This window comes from Meriones unguiculatus, chromosome 3 (genome assembly GCF_030254825.1).
Source record: "Meriones unguiculatus strain TT.TT164.6M chromosome 3, Bangor_MerUng_6.1, whole genome shotgun sequence".
Taxonomy (NCBI): domain Eukaryota; kingdom Metazoa; phylum Chordata; class Mammalia; order Rodentia; family Muridae; genus Meriones; species Meriones unguiculatus.
Genome location: NC_083351.1, coordinates 96918164 through 96937619, shown reverse-complemented (window position 1 = coordinate 96937619; position 19456 = coordinate 96918164). Strand labels below are relative to the sequence as shown.

At 40.6% G+C, this 19456-nt stretch overlaps 1 protein-coding gene across 1 annotated transcript; it reads right to left on the bottom strand.

Moving 5' to 3' along the window:
- Window positions 1-1081: 1081 nt before the first annotated feature.
- On the bottom strand, window positions 1082-14465 carry LOC110542522 (zinc finger protein 58-like). The gene is made up of 4 exons (XM_060380382.1): window positions 14347-14465; window positions 5033-5159; window positions 4434-4529; window positions 1082-2809 (listed from the first exon to the last, which is right to left on the bottom strand). The coding sequence occupies exons 1-4, from the start codon at window positions 14350-14352 to the stop codon at window positions 1968-1970; spliced, it is 1071 nt and encodes a 356-aa protein (XP_060236365.1). The 5' UTR covers window positions 14353-14465; the 3' UTR covers window positions 1082-1967.
- Window positions 14466-19456: the final 4991 nt, after the last annotated feature.

Genomic DNA, 19456 nt, shown 5'->3' with positions numbered 1-19456 from the left:
AAGCTGCTGCCATGTGCACGTTGGCTCCTGGCTGGCAAAGGGAGATGGGCTAAGAGAGATTCCACCTTCTCTGGGAGGTGACTGAGAGGCTGGTCTGGCTGGACACTTCAGGTTCTCCTCCTCAGGCTGTACATGGTGGAACCACAGAGTGGCTCCTGCAGCTTGGTGTTTAGAGTGCACAGTTCAACCTGCTGTGCTGATTGGCCTCTTGGACAACTCTGTCCTGTTACTTAAAACTTTTCTTGGGAATCAGGCCTTGACTGGTCATCCTGAACCCAGCTTTGCTGTGGATAACATTTGAAAGTCAGGGAAAGGACGTGGCCAATTGAACTATGATGTAAATCCAATACCAGTCAGGTGGCAGATTAGTTAGATACAGGGTCCCCTATTCACAGCATTCTAATAGGTCACAAAGGGAGACCCAGAAGGCAGAGTAATTGGTATTTCTCTCTCTGAGGCTTGAGAAATTTAGAATGTGGGTAGGGATTCCCCCACTGGCCTGGTGAATCCCTCCCACTGTCGTGTGAGATGTGAGAAATTCAACCTTCATACGTATATATACGTATGTTTATGTAGAATATATATACACATATATGTATATATATTGATTTTTTCACAGTCTACATTACATTACTAAACTCAAGTGTGTGATGGCTTTTAGGATCAGTATCAATAGTAAACTAAGAATTGCACCTCTTGACAATCCGTATCCACTAATCAAAAACATTATTCTGCTGGAGTGAGTGCATTTGGCTTGGGTCTCTTTTTTTAATATGCTGGCAACTTTTAGTGTTTCATCAGAGAAACACTGTTCTGAACTTAAAGGAAATAAGAAATTCTTCATTCTAAACTAAATATGACTGACAATGTGTTCTGTTAGCTTTTCCTGGGGAGACAAACACTAATGCCCACTCACCCAAGCCAACTGGGTGAAGAATGTAAAGTTTTGGAGCTTCTTTCACACTCAGAGTAGGTGATATTACAGGAGTTTGGATGTTCCAATGGGAAAAAGAATAATAAGTCTGTAAGCCCAGACCTCAGAGTCAGAGCACCCAACAGGACAAGTTATGACACGGTAACAGTTTCTTGAACATTTATAGTTACAGAAAAAAGAAACTCATCAATTAATGCCAGATTTTTAACACACTGTTTGAACATACTGGTGGGGAGGTTACAATAAAGAGAATTCGCTAATGTTCTCTGATAACATTCTTAGGATTTGTGCTGATAGAAATTTGATGTTTGTGTTGCCATTCCAAAATAATTAACTTAACAGTCTGTAGTATGGATTCATTTGAGTTAATTGAGAACTAAATTGCTAGCAAAGATTTTGCCACACTGCACACACTCACGGAGTTTGCATTCCGAATGACTCATTTGATATCTTCTGAGGGCTGAGGAAGTGTAACATTTCAAGACTGTTGTCGGATTTCTCCCCAGTATGGACTACTGGTATTCAGGAAAATCATAAAAAGTAACAAAGGCCTTTCCTCATTCCCCACCTGCCGGAGCCAGCCGGACAGAGTCGAACGGTTCTTGAGTTGGGTGTGAGGATTAAAATTAATAAAATAAACACACAGCACACAGGAAACTTTTTAAAGGTCCAGACTCAACAGCCTTCGCAAAAGGCAGACTGTTGCAGCAAGCAGCAAGTCTCAAGACTCTGCCTCCTCCTCTGCCTCCAGCCTTCTGACCACTTTATTTTTTGAGGAGTTACTTTTAGCCTCAGAACAATAGGTTAATTTGCACAAGGAGCCAGAGGAAGAAGTGTAACCCTCACAAGCTATCCCACCTGTTGTCACAAACAAAAGGAGATGGACTTGTGTAATGGACTAATGTAATTGTGTACAAGTTCTCCTCTGCCATTAGTAAAGGCCTCCTAAAAGCCATCTCTCCGCCGAGATTTAAATATCAAAGCAGGCCGCTGAGTCATGGCTCCCTGACACCCACCTATATAGAAATTTTCTTCAGTGAAATTTTTTTTGATGCCTTCGAAGGGATGAAGAGGAGGAAAAACCTTTGCCACAGTTTTCACACTTGTAGGGTTTTTCTCCAGTATGAGCTATCTTGTGTCTCTTAAAAGCTGCATAATGACAACAGGTTTTGTGACAATCTTCACACTCATCTTGTTTCTCTCCAGTGTAGATTGTTTGATGTTTCTGAAGGTATGGAGAACAGAAAAATCTTTTGCCACATTTTTCACACTTGTAAGGATTCTCTCCAGATTGAATTCTTTGATGCTGCTTCAGCATTGAACGATAGTAAAAGGATTTGCCACATTCTTTACACTTGTACTTTTTCTGTCCAGAATGAGTTTCTTTATGTTGGTTAAGGAGTAAAGCAGAGGGAAATGGTTTGCCACATTCTTCACACTTGTGTGGTTTCTCTCTACAATGAACTTTTTGATGCTGCTTGAGGAATGAAGGGTCATAAAAAGCTTTGCCACATTTTTCACACTTGTAGGGTTTTTCTCCAGAATGAATTCTTTGATGTTGCTTCAGCATTGAAGGATAGTAAAATGATCTGCCACAGTCTTCACACTCATAGGTTTTTTCATCCGTATGATTTTTCTGGTGTATAAAGAGTGATGAGCGAGCACTAAAGGCCTTATGACATTCTTTACACTTGTAGGGTTTTTCTCCAGTATGACGTCTCTGGTGTATAGAAAGTGTTTTACGAGAACTGAGGGCCTTTCCACATTCTTCACACTTGTAGGGTTTCTCCCCTTTACGAATCCTCTGGCCTTGAATACCTACTGAGCTATGATCAATGATCTTGCTGTGAGCGTTAAACTCGTTTCTCATTGTTCCTGTTGAGCAAAAGTTGAGATATAACAAAACCTAAGCAATATTCTTTATACTTATAGTACTCATTTTAAAAATAAGGGCATTAACTGATATGTATTTAACCATGAATAACAGTTTTCAGTACATTTCAATACCTCCATGCCCTGAGCATAATTCACAAAATAGAGCAGGCAGAAACAATCAATCCTTCTACTGGAGTAGGAGCACAACCAAGCAGAACACTGACATGATGGCATATTATGCAAAGTTAAGGAGCTAAGCAAGGTGACAGGGCATTTTACTAACAGAAATAAGCATATCAAGCCATATAGATGTTATATGGCCAGACATCCATGAAATTATGTAGTAGCCAAGCCTGGGAAAGAGAAAGTTACTTGTGATTGTGTAGATTGGATGAATATCAAAATAAACAACTTTGATACTAAGTACATACCTTTACCTTTGAAGGCATAAAAGATATGTTACATAACAAGTAGACTGTCCACAACAAGGTTAAAGGATCTATCTAGAATTTAAGACTGCGTTTTTTCTGGTTTTAATCCTAAGCATCCTGTCTCAACTTGGTGTAAACTTCCAAATAAACCTGTCTTAACAAACTGTTGGTATAATGTTCTTTTAAAATGTGTACACCTTACCCTTGTTCATTCAAATGCTGATTTATCCCCCCCCCCCCACTCTCTGGTTTTAATCCTAAGCATCCTGTCTCAACTTGGTGTAAACTTCCAAATAAAGCAACTAGCCAAAATGCTGAGCTGGGAGGAGCCGGAGGGCAGGAAATGAGTGGGAGGAGGAGAGGTGAGAGAAGAGCTTGGAGAGATCTTGGAGGACATGGAGCATGAACCAGACCTAAGATTTCACAAAAAGCAAGTGTAATGTGGAAAATCTAAATGTTAGGAAACTATTAGGGCTTGGAGGTTTAGGATGGAGTAGCTATTGCCCAGCATTGTGTTCTAGGTTAACTAAATAAACCCAGTCTCTGTGTGGTGATTTGGATATACAGCTGTTTAGGACTAACAGCAGCATTACTAAAAGATAACTATTAGTAAATATTAATCACCACTTACAACAACAAACAAAATTCTAGCTGTCCTTGATAAAAAATAATAACAACTGGTCTTTTTAAATGTTAATATTCCTTTAAAAATAAAAAATATAGGCAAGGTTCCTGAAATTTCAATTCTACTGAAAATGCGGAGCCTTCTGTTCCTGTCTGCATATGGGTGATGGAATTGTGACTTTCCCTTTGTAAACCCAGTCAGGCTCCCATCCTATAGAGAGCTTTCTGGCATGAACCTGCTCCCAATGCAAGCAAACAAATGACTCTTAGTCTAACTTCCTCTGAGTGGCATTTCTCTGAGTCTTGTATCACAATGGAGACTCAAGAAAGTGAATAGAGATGAAGCCACTGCCAATACAAGAACAGCTTGCTTTTGGGAAACACAAAGCTTAAGAAACTTAAACCTTCATACACATCTGAGAAATGTGCTTCTTTTACCATAAGGACAAGAATTAGAGACCTAAAGAATTCTCTCCACAACTTCATGTTACAAGGTACACGGGAAAGCCTGGCTTTTTGTTGGATCTTTGCACCTCAATTCTGCTCGTGACCTCCTCTTTCCTACCCACCTGGGGGCACGGGGCTTGCTGCTTGTCTCTTCACACCAATAGCCCCTTGTCTTTGCTCCAGAAATGTCACCAGCTGTGGCTTAGACACAGCAAGACCTGTTTGTAGAAAAAAGGGAACAGGTTGTTTATTTAGAAGGAACTGACATGTCCCTTCCAGTACAGTGTTCATAAGGGAAGAGAACAGGTAAGAAATGACTGCAGACAATTAGTTCCAAATAGTTTTTGACAGGTATACTATACTACATAAAGAAATGTTCAATGTCCAATACTATAATACATAAAGGAATGTTTAATGTCCAGATTCTGAGCTTTATTTAAAGGCAAAATCATTAACACTGAATTGGGAAACACCTTACAAGTGTGCCCCATGCTTCATGCAATTGAATTTCTAACAGTGAAGGATGTATGCTTCCAATACAGACAGGTGGACACACTGAGAAAAATGATGAAGTGGTTCTTAGCTATAGAGTAACCTGCCTCATTTCTCAACAATGAATATGAAACTGTTGAAATGCAGATTCTCCCACGAGATATTGCACAAAGTGGGGAAGCTACATGCTGATGGTGAGCTACAAATTCACTATAAATGCAATCCTCACCCAGGAACACAAGGTTGCTGTAGTTCTCCAACATCACGTCCCTGTACAAATTCCACTGAGCAGGCTCCAGGCATTCCCACTCTTCTGGAGAGAAATCAATGGCCACATCCCAGAAGGACAGCACTTCCTGAAATAAAGAACAATGAATGAAATCATACTTTTACTTAATCAAATCTACTAATAATCATATACTCAGATGCATTGGGTTGGATAGCTCTTCTGTCAACTTGACACTAGTTACAGTCTTTTGAGAGGAGAGGAGCACAATTTTCTTAATTAGTAATTAGTGATGGACATGAGATACCACAATCCAGTATCAGTGGTGCTGGCCCTAGACAGGTAGTTCTATATGGTGTAGGATAGCAGACTGAGCAAGCCATAGAAAGCAAGCCAGTAAGCACAGTTCCCCTGTGGCCTAGCTCCAGTTCCTGCCTCCATGTTCCTGCCTTGACTCCCTCAGAGATGAACTGTTACCTCAAGTTGTCAGTTGAAACTTTCTCCTCCAAGTTGCCTTTCCTCATTGTCTTTATCACAATAGTAGGAACCCTAACACAGGCAACATTTGGTTGTGGATACAAATCTAGATTTTCCCAGCATGAAAGAGAGCTAGAAGTGTTTCTGACATCAGTGAGTAATATTCCTCAGACACATCAAAGGAGCTCACACAATCTCACACCGGACCCATCTTCAAGGAAGACAAGGAAAAAGTTCCTATACCACCATGTGGACACTATACATTGAGACAGATGAAATGTAAAATGAACACATCCACAGAGGAATACACATTTAATGCTATATGCTTGTATTACACACCAAGGATATGCACATTTCTCACAGGACAAAGTCATCATGAAGGACAAGGTACCTGTCCACACTAATGTGCACCATCATAAGTGAGAAGTGAACTGAAATACAGATTCTGATGCAGTAGTGTTATAAGTGATGATTAATATTTACTAATAACTATCTTTTAGTAACAGTGCTGTTAATCCTAAGCAGCTGTATAACCAAATCACCACACAGAAACTGGGGTTATTTAGTTAACCTAGAACACAATGCTGGGCAATAGTTACTACCTCCTAAACCTCCAAGCCCTATTATTGCCAAGTATTGTGTTCTAGGTTAACTAAATAAACACAGTCTCTGTGTGGTGATTTGGTTATACAGCTGTTTAAGATTACCAGCAAGGTTTAATAGAAGATAAACCAGTAGTAAATATTAATAGTCACTTATAACAAATGGCGCCCAACTAATCTAAGTATCCACACCCTTTAAATCTTACTTTATCATAATTTGGTGGGGGGAATAAGCTCCCAGTGATAAAACCCAAACTTAAAACCTAAAAACTTCCAGGTCAATTACTGTCTCTTTAAGAGAGATTCTTAAACCTGCCCAGGAGCAAAAGACAGCCTCCTGTGGACAGACCTTCCTTAACAAAACTGGCTGCTGCTGCTGCTGCAGTTTAACTGTGGGGTAAACAAGCAGGGCTCCTTTATACTGTGGTTGGCTCAAGTGGCTCAGCTCCACAGCCATGGCAGGAAAGAAAGGAACTGGAGGCAGACAAACCTCTAGACAGTTTGGCCTAAACTGCATCAAAAATAAAAAACTGCCATGGCAGAGGGCGTTTTAATCCCTTTTGGCTTCATTTTGGCTCTCATATCTATGGATCTGGTTGCAATACATTTAATGGTGTTGGTTCTTCTCCATGCCTTCTCCAAGAAAGTTGAAGAAGAAAATGGGAAAAAAGCCAAGGATTGGAATACTAAGTTACAGACAAGAAAAAGGGCACTTTCCCTAATAATTAGATTAATAACAGTTAAAATTCAAAGCTCTTTGGCTGCAAGATACTTGTCAGCTCCTTCTGGTAAGGGTCAGCCAATTCACTGAAACATCAACTAAATTCCAAAAATAACCAAGTGGGCTTTGTTTGTTACAGCATAAATTGGGACAACTGACCCCAAACTTAAAATTTTCTTTTCTCTTTGATTTTCATGTAAAGGCTTTGAGTTACATCGATGTTAATTTGAGAAAAAATATTTAAACAAGTTGGTGAAGACACATGCCTTTCTTCCCAACACAAAGTAAAAAGTAACAGGCAGATATCTGAGTTCTGAATCAAGCTTATTTACATAATAAAAGCCAGGAAGGCAACTCCTGCTGTTTAGCCACTTAAAGAGATAGTCTAAGATTCAAAATGACAAAATTTTCCTTAAGGTTACTATGTAAATTCTTTTTTCTTAATAATAGATGTCATGTCCTTACTGATCTAAAGGTGGGATTCACATTTTTAGGTTTATGTAAAAAGAGATGTCACACTGCTCTGGAAACTGCCTTATCCTTTTAAAAGTGAGATATTTTCACAGGAGAAGAATGTTGGTTATACCTATGTAAAAAAAGACACAAGAGGCTTGAAGATGGCAAAGTACATGCCAACCTAGTTTAGTCCTAAAAACTAAAAAATTATATTCATATGTTTAAAAAACAAAACTGTCCTTCCCATATCAAAAAGGGGGTAAGCCAAAGAATAGCCAAAACCAATGTAAAACCAGGTACAAGATGCCTAGGACAGCTTAAATGCTAAAGGTAAGAGGGAGTTTAAATAAAGTTTGGCTAAAAAGGCATAACTTCCCATTCTATATAAACAAGGGGATAGGACAAATAACTACAACATATATAAAAATCTAGGGCTAAACATCAAAACAGGTGCAAGATACCTACGGTATGCTTATATTCTAAATTAAAATGGAGTTTATATAAAGTTTACTTAAAACATGTATTTTCTATTGCTCAAGGCAACCAGCTTGTCTCTTTAATGGGAGGCTTCTCTAGGGAAATAGATAGCAGCTTGGGCTAATACAATAGGCACACAAGAGCCCAAAAGATATTTTAATCTATCCAACCTTGTTTTGATGATAATGATTGTATATTCAATAAAAATGGTAACTTATATTGCTAATCCCTTTACATCGGAACAACTCTAAAACTGATTGAGACTTAAAAATGTGTCTCTAGCCAAAACTTCAACAATACTTGGCCAATAAATCCTTGGCCATAATATCCTCAAAATGTATTGTGCTAATCTTTTAATTGCATAGATAAAATTGGCTGACAGTTTAGTTTCATCCTGCACATCTCATATATTTATAATTTTAGAACTCTATAATGCTTGTGAGAAATTATATGTTTGCAGAACAAAAGAAATGGATACCAGAGATGCTGGATCAAACCTAACAGAATCATTCTTCAGCTTGATGAGACATTGACACATCTGTTCCAGCATCTTGCATGTTCCAGCATCCTGCTTATTCCTGCTTAACTGCTTCAATTGCTGTTTTCTCATCAAAGCCTGCTCCCAAAAGAACTTTGAAGAAAGCTACTAATCTTAATTGGTCCAGCATTTTAGACTGTTCCAAAGAGGACTTTTATTAAGCCTAAAATTTCTCAACATTCAAAGACTGGACCACAAATGTTATTGTTTGCTTAATTAACCATTTTTCAAAATTTTATTAAGCCCCCTACAGGATTTCTACATGTCCAAAATGTCAGCTAGAAGAAATCCATGAGAAAGGCATCCAATTTTCTTTAAAGGGGGTTGGGTATATTTTTGGTTGTTTGCTATGGCTATGAAATTTTATTGTCATTGGGAGATGTTTATTATTAATGGTCTTATTCAAAGTGAAACAAGGAATATACAGGAATATCTTATAGGATTTTGCATTTTGATGCAAAAATAAGTCTATTTAATACATTGGTATAAGCTTTAGTATAATGATAGAAAGTCAAGGTTACTTCCAATACTTTTAAACAGCTATTAAAAACTGGTTAAGGTATTAGGTAATGCAAGTTAATTGCTAGTTATTCAACTCATAGTCATGTCAGACATTAGTCTAATTTATCACAGGAGTATACATCCTAGGTTTAACACATAGATATGATTTTGTAACAGATCGATTACATAAAGATAGGTAGTTTTCAAAAACTTCAGAGACCTACAGAATATGGCATTTAAAAATGTTTTTATTATTTTAAAGATTCTTTGACAATGAGACAAATCATTTCCTGGCAGCATCCCGCCTACCTGAAAGAAGATAATGAGCATCGAAGAACCTCCATATGGAGATGGCTTCAAATGTGGCAAACAAGCCACTCAGATAAAGAAAATGCCCTTGCTTCACAACAGACAAATTCTGCCCAAAATGGGCAAGCTTAAATGCAGGACAAGTTGACTGCCGAACTCGGCCGAGACAGGGTAAGCAAGTCCTAAATAGTTCCTGTTTCACACATGTGTTTGTCAAATATTCTGAGCCAGAAGGCTGAAGATGATGCTCCCAACTTTATAGAGAGTTATGGGCTACTGTTCAGGCAGCAAACTGTTTCTGTCAATTTTTTATTTTTTTGGAAACTGCTACCATGCACTTCCTATTTACTCAAGTAACTAATTTTATTCCTTCTCAAGTCTCTGATGGGGTTGAAGACCAAATAGTTATAGTGGCACAATTAAGCTTGAGCTGTTTAGAAGTTAAGAAATCCTTTCGTATAGGTAATACCAATAAGGATAAAAGTTAATTTAGGTATAGAACTTTTAAATTTGTCAAGATAGACAGGATAATCAGATACTTTCTCCTAAGTTGCTAAATACACATGGACTGGACATTGCACATGTAGATTTTACCTAACAGTTTTCATAATTAATATTGTATTGGAAGAAAAGGAGCCTTTTATTGGACTTAAAGGGGGAAATGTTGGTATAATGTTCTTTTGAAATGTGTACACCTTACCCTTGTTCATTCAAATGCTGATTTCTCCTCCCCACCCCCACCCCCGGTTTCAATCCCAATATGGCATTGTGATACTTATTCTAAGCATCCTCTCTCAATTTTGTGTAAACAGGCCAAAATAAAGGAACTAGACAGATGTTGCGCACATTTGTTGAGCACAATGTTGAGGGATAGGGGGAGCCAGAGGGCAGGAAATGAGTGGAAGGAAAGCTTGGAGAGAGAGCTGGAGGAGAGATCATGGAACTACATGGAGAAATGGACTGGACCTAAAATATCACAAAAAGCAAGTATAATGTGGGAAATCTAAATGTTAGGAAACTATGAGAGCTTGGAGGTTTAGGAGGGAGTAATTGTTGCCAAGCATTGTATTCTAGGTTAACTAAATGAACACAGTCTCTGTGTGGTGATTTGGTTATACAGCTGTGTAAGATTACCAGCAAGCTTTAATAAAAGATAAACCAGTAGTAAATATTAATAGTCACTTAAAACATAGTGGCTCTGGCTGTCATCTGGGTTTCTAGATTTGTACACACTTCAGTAGTGAAACAAAGGACAGTGACAAGGGACAGAAGATGAAACAGGCAAGCGGTAGAACTCACAGACTATCAGTTAACTATGTGAACAAATGAGAAAATCAGCAACTTTAGGACTAACACTGTTTAAATATTCAAAATTGAACAGATATCACTCTCATCTCCAGTCGTTATCCCTTTCCACCTTTTCTCTGACAGGTACTGATTGATGAGTTTGTGACATTCCTAAAGCCTGGTCTGCACATAAGAAACCTGTGTATCAGTGTCTTGTGGCTGAGAATTACATTTGCTGATGATTTTTTATAATTTCAAAGTTTTCTAATTTCAGAATTTCTGCTTTTCATAACTTATTCAGTAAAGTCCCAGAATGACTATGAGAATAGTCATACATTATTTTTCCTTTTTACTAATTCATGAAAATATTAGCAATTTAGGTATCAGTAGGGTACTTGCAATGATTGCATGGGTAAGCTTTGGATCATCTTTCTCAGTTTTGCTATGCTCATCTCCTCAAACACTATTGTCTGGGCTTCTAAAATGTACTCCACATAATCCTTATAGACATTCAGGACAACAGTACTGGGAGTGTCATCCTTCTATCCCACTGTTTCAGAGCACTCACTGCTCAGGAAGTCCCCAAGCTTTGGCTTCCTGATGTCACTGGGTGATGGGAAAAACTATTATACTTCCTTTTTCTACAAGTTACAATTCTGTACCTTTAACATATCACAGTAACCATGTGTTACTTATCTCACAGTGTCTGAAATAATTTCCAGTTTTACCCATATTGTCACAACTCTGCAGACTGTTATTTTTTTTTTTTTCTGAGAAATTTGTAAATTTAAACTACATTCTTTCTCCCTCTCTCCTCATTTTAAGTCCTCTAATGTCCTGGGAGCTACATCTAAAATGTATGGCTGTATATTCCTTAGTTTTATTGATATGTGTGTGTGTATATATGTGTGTGTGTGTGTGTGTGTGTGTATACATATGAAAGGCTGACTCTCTTGAGTGCTGCCTGTATGTATGTTCGGTGGACTGAGGCCCTTGTTACTAGAAGAATAATAAGTGAGCACATCGTGGGGAAAACTCATTCTCCCTCTCAGAAAGATACTGTGATTAAGGGGCAGTGGACCTGTAAATGAGACATCATTTTGAAGGGATTTTAGCCAATATAAGAATAGAGAAATATTTTAGGGGAATTTGGCAGTAACAACATTTAATATTTGTGGAGAAGAAATAGAAATAAGGTCTGTTATGAGGCCGGAAAACTGTCATTCATTAAAAACTACTACACAGTCTTACTATAACTGGGAGTTAGATATCTGTACCACATTTGAATGAAGGCTGATTCCAGGGGCAAGCCTAAAATAATAGAACAGACAGAGGAGATGTATTAAGAACTCTTGCAGCTCCTGTCAGTGTCCCTCAGAGATACCTTTTCAGAGAGGTCATACAAAAGTCAAGACTAACAGGACATCAGAGGAAAGTAAAAGAAGATGCAATGAGAGAAGGGGATTCCTGATCAGGATCAGCAGCAGTGACCCTCCATTCAAAACCAGCCTATCTAGACACCACACAATACAATGCTTGAAACACACACAACACACATCACAAAGCAGCAACTACAAGATCTTTGTCCCGGGGCTTTACTCACACAATAGTGGCATGAAACAATGATTAATTTTCCCTCAAGCCACCGAGTTTTGAAACTTTATGACTGAAAAAGTAAAATAAACCATGAAAAAACACTGGGGACAAAATAAAGAATCTGCTTTGGAAAGAAGAATTCTGTAATTTTAATCTTAGTTTCAAAATAAATACTGCATGCTTTGCTCTGTACATTAGATGTCTCCATGAATTTGTGGAATTTAAGGGTCCATATGTTTTCCTGAGTCTTAAAGTACCAGTAAGGGGAGTGTATCTGTGGGGACCTGCACTCTGATACAAATGACTTACTTGTGCATAGATCCTGGAAGGATGAGAGTAGTGGAATGCAGACTTAAGAGAACTGTGAGGGCACCTGACACCTTTCCACTCACAATACATCACTGATATGTTGCTGCATTTGATGACTATGGGGGACACAAGGATAGATATGTTTACAACAGAAAATGAGAATGTAATGAGAACCTGTGCTGCTCAGGTTCACTCCTTGCATATATGTTTGAATCCTTTTAAAATATTTTGTAATTCTCTCCATGGCCTCTGACATAATCACATATATCAGGAAGATCTGAATGTCTTCACCCAGCACACCCCCTCTCCAGAGTTCTCCAACTGGACATGGCTAACTAACCCTGCAAGGCTCATGCATGAGATGTAAAGACAAGTAACTGCTTCCCTGATGCTAACACTGGAATACAATGAAGAAGCTGGGAGCAAAGAGAACCACACATCGAGGGGAAGTGGACACACACCTGTGTAAGAGGAAGGAATCCCACACTAGCAGTTTGCTTTATTGGGTGGAGATGGCAGTACCATGTGAGGGACAGTGGGGGAAGTGGTTTTGTCCTGGCTAAGTATAAGAAGCATCTGCTCACAGCTGAACCTATGGTTCCGGGGACAGGGAAGGCATCCCGGTTGCAGCTGCAGAAAGGACCCAGGAAAGTGAACCACAGTGGCCTGCATCAGTCAAGACTGCAGAAAGGGAATGAAGAAATAATGGAGTCTCAGCTCAAATATAAAAGAAGCAAACGGAAATAATTCAATCAACAGTAGAAGGAAGCATCATCAAGCCATGATAGAATCTAACACAAATTACTTTCCAAAAAGAATGAATATTCACTGCAAAGGATAGAATATACAAGCAGGGGGAAGAGAATTCTTCCTCAAATAATAAATACAGGCATCAGAGTAAGTTAGTGAAAACAGTTTAAATTTCAAGTGGAATGAGTCAGTAAGTTAAGTACAAATAGTTCAAAAGTCAGCCAACTGTTGATTACATGGACTTGTCTTGATGCTAACTGTAAGACACGAAATGACCCACAGAAAGTATTTCTCATGTCCATCAACTATGTTCAAGTGTTTTCTGACACAGACTCTGGTAGCCTGGGATGCCCTTCAATTGCTATGAGGCAGGGAAGGACCAGGTGGTCCAGTCTCCCCCTCACAAATGCAGACTTGACAGAGATGTTCCTCAGAGTAGGCTGCAATTTCTATCACAGCTCTGGTTACATTAAATCACGTGACTACACACAGGCCTGTGAGCTCCTCCTCACCCTGTTGACCTACACAAAAGCCCTGCACTTTCAAAATTATCCATGTGAGCTGCTCCTTGGGGCCTGCTCATGGACCAGCTCAACAATTTCAAGGCCAGATCAAGACCAAATGACACTCCTTGGGTGGTGCATGCCTCCAATTCCTGCACTGGGGAGGCAGAGGCAGGAGCTTTTCTGTGAGTTCCAGGCCAGCCCTGTCTACCAAGCAAGTTCCAGGACAGCAAAGAGAAATCCTGTGTCCAAAAAATGAAAAAGGAAAAAGTCATGCTGAAACAAGCACTGTGCGCCAACCAGACATTCTTCTAAAGAATTAAACAATTACTCAACTCTAAATTAGGAGAGAGGCCTTTTCTAAGGTGAAGCTGGGTTCACATTCCCCAGCAGAGGGCCTCGGTGTGTATGGGCTTCAAGTATGTTGTCCCCTAACACAGCAGTTCAGTGAGCTCCCAGCCCCTCCTCAGGAGCAGGCAGTCATGTGACCGTCATTAGCTGGCAATCCCGGACCTGGCACTGTTATCTACTCCTGCACTACCAGGCAGCTCTGCTGTCCAGAAGCCCAAGGCGGGCTCGAGCTGCCCGCGGCGTCTGAGGAAACGGTCACTCAGGGAACAATCCCAACCGCCCGGTTCCCAGCCCTGACCTGCCCTCTCAGGTGTCCAAGTCAGTTCAGCCCAGCACCCCAGCAGCTTCTTCCGCCCGCCCACCCGGCCCAGGTCCGCTCCCTTCAAGACCGACCCCGCACCCCGCACAGTGCCTCAGGCTGCGCTGCTCCCTGGACCGACCTCCATGTCAGAGACGCGACGGGAAAGTACAGCAGCACAGGACTACAGGACTCTTGTCCAACTTTCGGGAAGACGCACGTGTGTAGACCGAAGCCGGATAGGGATTTCCTGGACCACTGTGATGTCACAGTATCCAGACTACATTTCCCAGAAGTCAGTGCGAGAAATTCTCCTCACCCTGAGGGAGTTCCATTGTTCCCGGATTTGACCCTGGCAACAGGCTGTAAATTCTGGCAGGAGTAAGCCTAGGCTGCAGAAATCACCATGAGGAGTCAGACTGCTTTTTACCTCCACATCCACAACAGCAGATGAAGGAGTGTGAGTCGACAGCCTGACAGAAATATTAGGCTGACGAGTAATTTCTGGTCCCTATGTTGTGATGTTATCTTACTTCAGCCCGAAAAAGGACACTGACTCACTTGTCCTTTAAGGAATAATCCACTGATTTGGGAATGAAAATTATCTTAAGATTCATTAATGTCTTCCATGTCCCAGTGTCTCTTGATGCCTCCTTGCTCCTCGTGCTCAGTCAGAATGTCCTTGAGGTGGCATCAAAACCCTGACACACATAATATTTGTCCAGCACCATAGCTAGCGGCCTTTCAACTTTAGCACACTTGACAACGTTTTGAAATCATTGTCCATCTGTCATCCCAACAACAGCTCCGATTGCTGAGGAACACCCAGTATGTTCTGGTTTCTCTCACTTGTACTGAGGAGGTCACGAGGATTTGCTGGGTGTTTCCTAAGTGTCCAGTTACCTTAAAGAACCCAGTGCAAGGTGAGCACACTGGAAGTGTGCTGCTTTCTTGGGCTCACATCCTGAGGTAAGGGAGGCAGGACATGTGTCCATGTCCTGTAGTGGCTGCAGGAGCCTCCTGAGCAAGACCCTCAGGGTTGGCAAGAGCAGAGCTTCCAGCCTGCACTTGTTTGCCTTTCTGAGACCTCAGGCACCAGGAAACCTAACCAGCTATGGAGGCCAGGCCCCAGCCTCACTGTGGTCAGAGGGTGTGGGTCCACATTTTCCTCCTTAGAGGCCCTTACCTGTGTGGCTGTCAAGTTAGAAAAACTTTACTGGGTCCTAGTGCCTGCCCTCTGGGTCTCTAGGCCTGTTTCCTGTGTGATAGGACATCCTCTCTGTCCCTGAGATTTTTCTCCTTATATGATCAGCCTTATTTCTGCTCCACTAAGCCTGTATACTGTTGTTGAGTTCAATATTTCTATTCTAGAACACGACACTTGTGGGCAATATTATACACCTATGAACACTTGCTGTGTAAGCAACCTGAGAAGGCTGTCTCCTACTGTTGGATTTGATGTCCCCCATGCCACACCCAAGCCTGTGTGTCTAAGGTTCCTCTAGCTCACTTGTTCCGAAGACAGTGCCCCTGACTCTGAGACAGGAAAAATAGATCAACCAACAATTAAGAAAAACAAAACAAAACCAAAAACCCACTCTGTGAAGAAGAACAGCTAACCCGTGTAGTATTCTACTGCTTCTTTTTAACTCTTGGAATAAAGGTGTTTGTAATAAAAGCAGGTGTATATAGTTAGGATAAGGAAGACCCTATGTCTAAAATCTCTCAGCAATAATCACAGCATCGCAGGTTATCAGGGCTCCCTCAGCAAAATTGTTAGATGTTATTAAAATAAATTTATGACAAATAACTGTACCTGCAGCGTAAATCACAAAGTGTTTAGTTTTTTTTACCAGGAGGCTAGGAGGTTAAATGGTTACCAGTATGTACGCAAGTGTGCTAACTTATTACATTGCCCTCCATGTGCAATTTAGATTCAACTGTCTTTTAACATAATGGTTTTGAATATCTTGAGAGCAAAACAACTGTCCTCTTCCACCTCCAGCTGTGTGCACCCAGATGTTTGCAGCAGAGCTTGCTTGATGTTAATATACCATCAGTAAAGATGGACACAGTCATTGGATGGGCACCACTGTATCCATTCCCTCCTCCAGCTCTGAATTTGCAGTTCAGACCTAACTGCATGAAGCCTCACATGTTTAGTGTGGAAGCACGGGTGTACAGGGTCCAAACATTAGGAAGGATGTCCCATCCACACATTCATAGGAGAGCATCCTGCATCCGGGAACTGATTCATTGTCCTCTGGTGTCAGTACAGGTGGGGCTGATCATGAAGCAGCCGGTGACCACAAATACTTGCTTACCCCTAGGACCCTGTGAACCTAGTGGAGGCCGGTACTCAATGTCAGATGCTGTGGAGTCTACTATGTCCAGGCTGTGCTTAGAGCCACAGACACAAAGTAGCCTTTATGAAGACAGCAGACTATCCATGCCACAGTGACCGCTGGACCATCAGAAATCAGTACCTCACACTCATAATGACCTCATACCACTGGAACCAGAGTATGAGTCTCTATGCTATACCTACTAACTCAATCCTGAGCTTAGTGCAGAGACCGTCATAACTTATTGTAGAGATATTCCCCCCGCCCATGTTTATTTCTGTTTTATTCACAACAGTAAAGGACCTCATTCCACATAGGTGCCCATGATCAGATTAATAGATAAATATTTATTATTTACAAGAGCATGTATGTTTATGTCTGCACATATACACCCACACCCATGCATACATATCGTGGGTGTGTTATGGCAATTCTAGGTTGTCAACTTGTCTATAGATAGAATAAAGTACAATCCAGAAGTGGAGGGCACACCTGACCCAGATCCTCCGGCTGGGAGACACAGGCTTTTGAAATGAATCTTGAGGTGGATTCACATCCTTTTTATCTGGATGCACACATTCCTTTAACCCAGATCTTGAGGCGCACCTTAACCTGGGCCTTACCTTCCTCTGGAAGCCTATATAAGGACAATGGAAGAAAGCCTCTGTCCACTCTTGGCCTGGTGGCCCTCACTTTGCCAGCACAGCCATTCCTTGGATTCCAGCTTATAGAGAACATCCCCTGAGATACCCATCCTTGAGAGACTGAGCAACACTAGATTCTTGGACTTTCCATTCACAGCTAGCCACTGTTGGATTAGTTGGACTGCAGACTGTAACTTATTCCAATACCTTCCTTTATATAGAGAGAGTAATTCCATATATTCTGTGACTCTACAGAACCCTGATGAATACAATATATATACTCATTAGTGCTAAAGAGAATTGTAATCACAAAGTTTGCAGGAATATTGACGCACTTAGATTGTGTATTGAGGGCACACAGTATCAGAAAGAGAAACCTCTATGTTCTCCTTCATATGTGTAACCTAGACAAAAATAAATGGACACATGTGAACAAATTTACATGTGTGTCCAGGGCCTGTATGCTGTGTAGAAAAGAGAAAAAAGGCTAAGTGTTAGGACGTGAGGAATGATTGAAAGCAGGTAATGAACATGGGGTGAAACGGGACATTACATGATTGTTTTTGTTTCTAACTCAGTCATGGAGTTTGGGTTTTGGTGTTTGTGAATGAATAAAGATATATCTAAAAGAGCATAGATACCAAGGTAAACTCCTCAGCTTCAGTCTTGTATGTCCATTCTAACTGCACAGAAGTTCATGAGTTCCACAGTTTTCAGTTAATTTTGACATGTGATTTTTTTCATTGAAACATTTTGAATTACAGGATTTTAAATAAAGACAGGCTGTAGAGTCATGTATCTTTAACCCCAGCAAAAGCAAGTAGATCTCTAAGTTTTGAGAGTAGCCTAGTCTATGCAGTGAACTCCAGGACAGCCAGGATTATGCAAAGATACTATGTACAAAAATAAATTAAAAAAATTTAAAAAAGATGACAAAAAAGGAAAATCTGAGAAATGCCACTTGAGAGTGTGTCTCTACTGTTCTGTTTGCTCCTGACAGGATATGTCTCAGACACACTATTCATTCTGAGCTGTTCTTATGAGCTGTTCCTAAACAGTCCATACCTCAGATAAATAGTTCCTTTGAAAAATTGTTCCTTGTAGAAAACATGTTTACCCATAAAGGATATATTAATTTTGAAGGAAATGTCCCTTTTGATATCAGGAATAAAATGTTATCTACATCTTCAGAGACTCCAAGCAAGGAGAAAACATTGGTTTAAATACAAAACAATCTTGGTCATTCTTCAAGGTGCCGTGCTGGCCACAGCCTAGCCATTTTGTTTAAACAGAACCTTTCTACAAACCAGCCGTTGTTATTGATAACTATGGGATTTAAGCCACACTCTCAGACTCTTTCTTTGCAATCTACTCTAGAAATTTATTCATTTCTTCATGCTCTCGTTAACGAGATATACATGTTATAAACTTTATTTTTTAGTAAACCAACTATAGAAGCTATGTGACATGTTATCTTTGTAGCTCCTTACTCACCAAGTTCATTTGACTGGTAGACTCCTTGCCTAACTTTAATGATGGATAACAAGGAACCAAAGCAGCTGTGACACGTGTGTCAGATATAGGAGGGAGGCCAGGGAGGATGAAGAGGACACTGCTCATCCTTCCTCTGTTGTACTGATAGTAAAGCTGAGTGGAAGATATAGGGTGAGGCTGGCTGCAGCTTGTCTCTGGGGAGCAATTTTATTTTTCTTCCTTGATGTCCCACTGATGCAGGACTCCTTAGTCCTCAGCATCTGAGCCATCTGGGAATCTTCTCTTGCTCCCTCATGATGAAGGCTTCCAGGAATGATGCTGGCCCTTTGTAAATTTTATGACACCAGAGTGCAGGAACCACTGCTAGAACAGGTCAAGTTTGGATATGTCCAAAACCAACAATATGTGTTTGTTTGGTTTTTGTCGTTGTTGTTGTTTTGCCAGTACGTGATAACTTTATTTCCATTTGGCTGGTTCCTCTGTGGAAGAGATGGGTGCTGATGGCAGCTTGGACCCCATGCGCCCTCTGGTGGGCCTCAGGGGCAGTGGCCACAGTTGGCCACACAGAACATGGGTCAATAGTAATGCTCACTTAGGTCTGTACCCCAGACCCAATTTTAGGGAGCTGGGTTTGATGGAAGGAAGCCCTGAACCTCTGTTTTGGTGCCCGGTTTTGACACCCGCCATGTTCTGCCGAGCCTTCATCTGCCTCAAAGGGTCCTTCTCCACTTCCTGCTTGGTGAGGACGAAGAGGACAGGGGAAGCCGAT

Coding starts and splice junctions, on each gene's coding strand:
- LOC110542522 (XM_060380382.1), bottom strand. Junction 4,530..5,032: donor CAGCAACCTTGTGTTCCTGG/GTGAGGATTGCA, acceptor TTCTACAAACAG/GTCTTGCTGTGTCTAAGCCA. Junction 2,810..4,433: donor AGCAAGCCCCGTGCCCCCAG/GTGGGTAGGAAA, acceptor TTTGCTCAACAG/GAACAATGAGAAACGAGTTT.